Raw genomic sequence first — 3,350 nt, 5'->3', positions numbered from 1 at the left:
AAATAAACCAGCACTTTTTTGGGTGGCAAAATTTGAACTTTCAACATACCATGCTTTCATCTATGGTCTGTTCTAATCTTTACACTTTATATACAAACTTTTTCCCAACTTTTATGACTACCAAATACTTAACTAACACCAAATACAATGAGTTACGAGTCCGTTCTAATCTTACAACGAACAAAACTCGAAGATAGTTTCATGCGTGAATCGAACAATATAAATCCAAAATAGACTTCTATACAAAGTCTAGAACATATAAAAATGTAAGCAAGCATAACAGAGCATCATATATATATATCTATATATATATATATATATATATGTTCAAGTGTGAAAGTGCAGTACCATTTTTCCTTCATCCAATTCCCTACAAACTAAGAACGAGGGAGAAAAAAGAGAAGTGGAGTAATAAAGCGAAGGGGCCAACAATGGAAATTATGTTTGGCACATGGCATAGTCCCCACAAGTCAATAGGTCATTACTACATTCTTTAACTCAAGGGGTCCACCATGTTCTATTTTGCCAAACAGCTGGCTCAACTCAATCAACCACAAGGGGAAAATGAGAAGAAGATTTATCTAATCTCAAAACACCCAGCAGCTCAAACAATCAAATATAGATAGAGGCATTTTCCACACTATGAGAATCATAATCTTTGTATCTATATCTTATATGAGTAAATTAATGTCCTCCAGAACATACCTTTGTCTTTTTACCTGGCAAATAATTTCCTCAGCTTGTATAGGTGGCACGTGCGAAGAGCACGTGCTCCTTCGAGTATTAAATTCTTCAACAAATTTTGGAAGAGTCAGTCGGAGGCAGGCATTGCCAGCAGCAGCAGCCTAAAGGAAGCTATTTACATCTCATGCTTGAGGGGGAGGGTCAAGCACGTGCTGGTCCCCAGGAAAGCCAAAATTCCCAAAAAGCCCCTGGGGGTCATAAAAGGAAAGCAACAGATGAAGATTATAAAACACTGTGGTCTTGTTGTGGTCTTTGTCTTACTCTTCCCCCACAAACGGGAAAAGAAAGAGAAGTAAAATGAAATGAAGACAAGACAGGAATATCTAGCTAAGCCATTCACATTGTCCACTACGTACCAGTACATTATTATACATATGCCAAGTTTCATCATTAAATAATCAGAGCCATCGTGTAACAGTTGGATGAAAAAGTATACAAAAATTTTCATGTTGCAAGAATTCAATCATTTTGGACGTTTTCTTCATTTTAATGCTTAGATGTAAAGGAAAATGGCACTACATGAGAAAGGAGATAGGTGGAATTTATAGGCCGACATTAGTGATGACAAACAGATCCCTGATAAGCCAATTCACAACATACAAGGAAAAGTGACAACACATGAGAACCGAAGTCTATAAGCTAATAAAATGGGTCACAAAAGGAGGCCAGTCGTGCATGTGCTTTCAGCTTATGAGCTAGTATTAATGATGATAAAGATCGAACTTTTTCCCCTGCAATGTCGTTATCCATGGGTTTCTTCTAGGTAAGGGTAAATTGTATTTTTGCTCTAAATTGTTGGACTTTCATTTAATTTTAGAACTTAAATCCTCATTTGAGTTAGATGGGATCAATTTAAGTTGTTCAGGCTTGTTGAATTAATGTCCTGGAAAATTTTGGGCTTTAATGGTTGAAAAGTGAGGGTTAACCAACTCAAGGTCAACAAAGATTTTAAAAAATAATAATATTACAAGGAAGAGAAGAAAATTTGGTTTTAAGTGCCATCTCCCAGGTCTCTCTCTCAACCCTCGTCCCAAGTGACGACAACCTATTCGGTCCTCTAGTGATCGACGCAAGCAGACACTCACACGAGTCCCAGCTCTGTCGATGACATTTTCTCTTCTGATATCTTGTTTTTTGGTCCTAACACATGCCCAACCACCAGGATTTTTAGTTTTCCACTAGCGGTGCACAACGACCATGCTCAGGTGGTGTTCAAAGCTCCAATTGCCGTGGCCAAACCATCTCTAATTTATACATTCTGTATCTTCCACCCTTCACTATTCCATCATTGTACCATTCTCTCATTTTTCTCTTTGAATAATTTTAGTTTCAGGTGCACATGTTTCTTCAAGAGAGCGATGGGTGAGAAGAAAGTTGATGATGCCAATCACTTCCAAACTAAATAAACTATGAGGAAATTTTACTTGTCTTACAAGTCTAGGTTTTAGATGGTGAAGGATGAGAGCATTGAACGTCTAAAGGAAGGGACAAGGCATAGTGCTCACTCCAAGTCCCAAAAATAGAAGTGTATACTCAGACAGCCAGCCATCGTTCCATCAGCTTTAGGGATTGGTTAGATATCTACAGAGACTTGAATGTTCATGTGATTGTCGGAAAATAACTAGTCTTGAATGTTATGTGATGCAAATAAACATATGCATGTCAGGTATGTTATGAGGTTGTTATTATGCATGAAAGATTTTCTTCATTCATCATGTTAACAAATTAATACTTTTGCACATGGGACCTCATGCATTTGTGAGCTCATAAAACTCATGAAATGTTGAACATGTTCCCTTTTTTTTTTTATAAGATTGAATTGTATGAAAGTGATAAATGTCTAGAGGCTCTACGGGCAGGAAAGTGATGCATACCTAGTGAGGCTTGGAGTGCATGAAAGTGATGCTTGTCTAGTGGGTTCGGTGCATAAAAGTGATGGACATGGAACCATGGGTATGAAAGTGATGCACATATGAGTAAAAAAAAAAAAAAGAAATGGAACCCAAGGCCAATTTTTTGGTCTCACCCTAGTCATGTTAGTCTAAGCCATTGATTATATGTGCTTTCATCTCCTGACCCTAGGAGTGGGTATTTTTAAGGCTCAACCTTGTTTATAGAAATTCATTTGATTGCATATGCCACGCAGGTTTGAAGAATGAATAAAATTTTTGGAGGGGAAGTTGTTGAATGTCTAATACCAACATTATTAGATAAAATTTAAAATATTTTGCAAGCTTGACATTTCACGAAGTATAGCTATAAATTAGTCCAGAACATGGAGTCGCTTAACAAATCATAAAAAAAAATATTAAAACAACTATGGCCAGAAAATAAACTTACCAGGGAATCATTGATTGCATATGCCACGCAGTAATGCTCCTGAAAAACATTCAATTAGGAAGATTTCAAAAAATAATTTGATAAAAGATCTACATATGTAATAGCGTGACAGTTGAAAACTATTAGGTCTAATTCATATTAATTTTCACCCCATCGTTTAAGAAAAAGGAAAAATAAACCACTAAACACCAGTAGTCGTGCCTATGGGTGGTGCTACCTCCGGCTGGACCACACCTCACAAAGCATATGAGGAGAGAAATTGGGGG

General features: G+C 37.0%; 1 protein-coding gene across 1 annotated transcript in view; it reads right to left on the bottom strand.

The window, feature by feature from the left end:
* Nucleotides 1-265: 265 nt before the first annotated feature.
* The window catches only part of LOC111460624 (tRNA wybutosine-synthesizing protein 4-like), a 10,998-nt gene continuing 7,913 nt past the window's right edge, over nt 266-3,350 (bottom strand). Inside the window, exons 12-13 of the mRNA XM_023103827.1 lie at nt 3,085-3,123; nt 266-932 (exon numbers count right to left, since the gene is read on the bottom strand). Coding sequence (XP_022959595.1) covers nt 867-932; nt 3,085-3,123 — 105 coding nt within the window. The 3' untranslated portion in view covers nt 266-866. The remainder of the gene's footprint in view (nt 933-3,084; nt 3,124-3,350) is intronic.

This window comes from Cucurbita moschata, unplaced genomic scaffold (assembly GCF_002738365.1).
Source record: "Cucurbita moschata cultivar Rifu unplaced genomic scaffold, Cmos_1.0 Cmo_Scf00024, whole genome shotgun sequence".
Classification (NCBI taxonomy): domain Eukaryota; kingdom Viridiplantae; phylum Streptophyta; class Magnoliopsida; order Cucurbitales; family Cucurbitaceae; genus Cucurbita; species Cucurbita moschata.
This window is presented reverse-complemented; position numbering and strand designations above follow the sequence as displayed.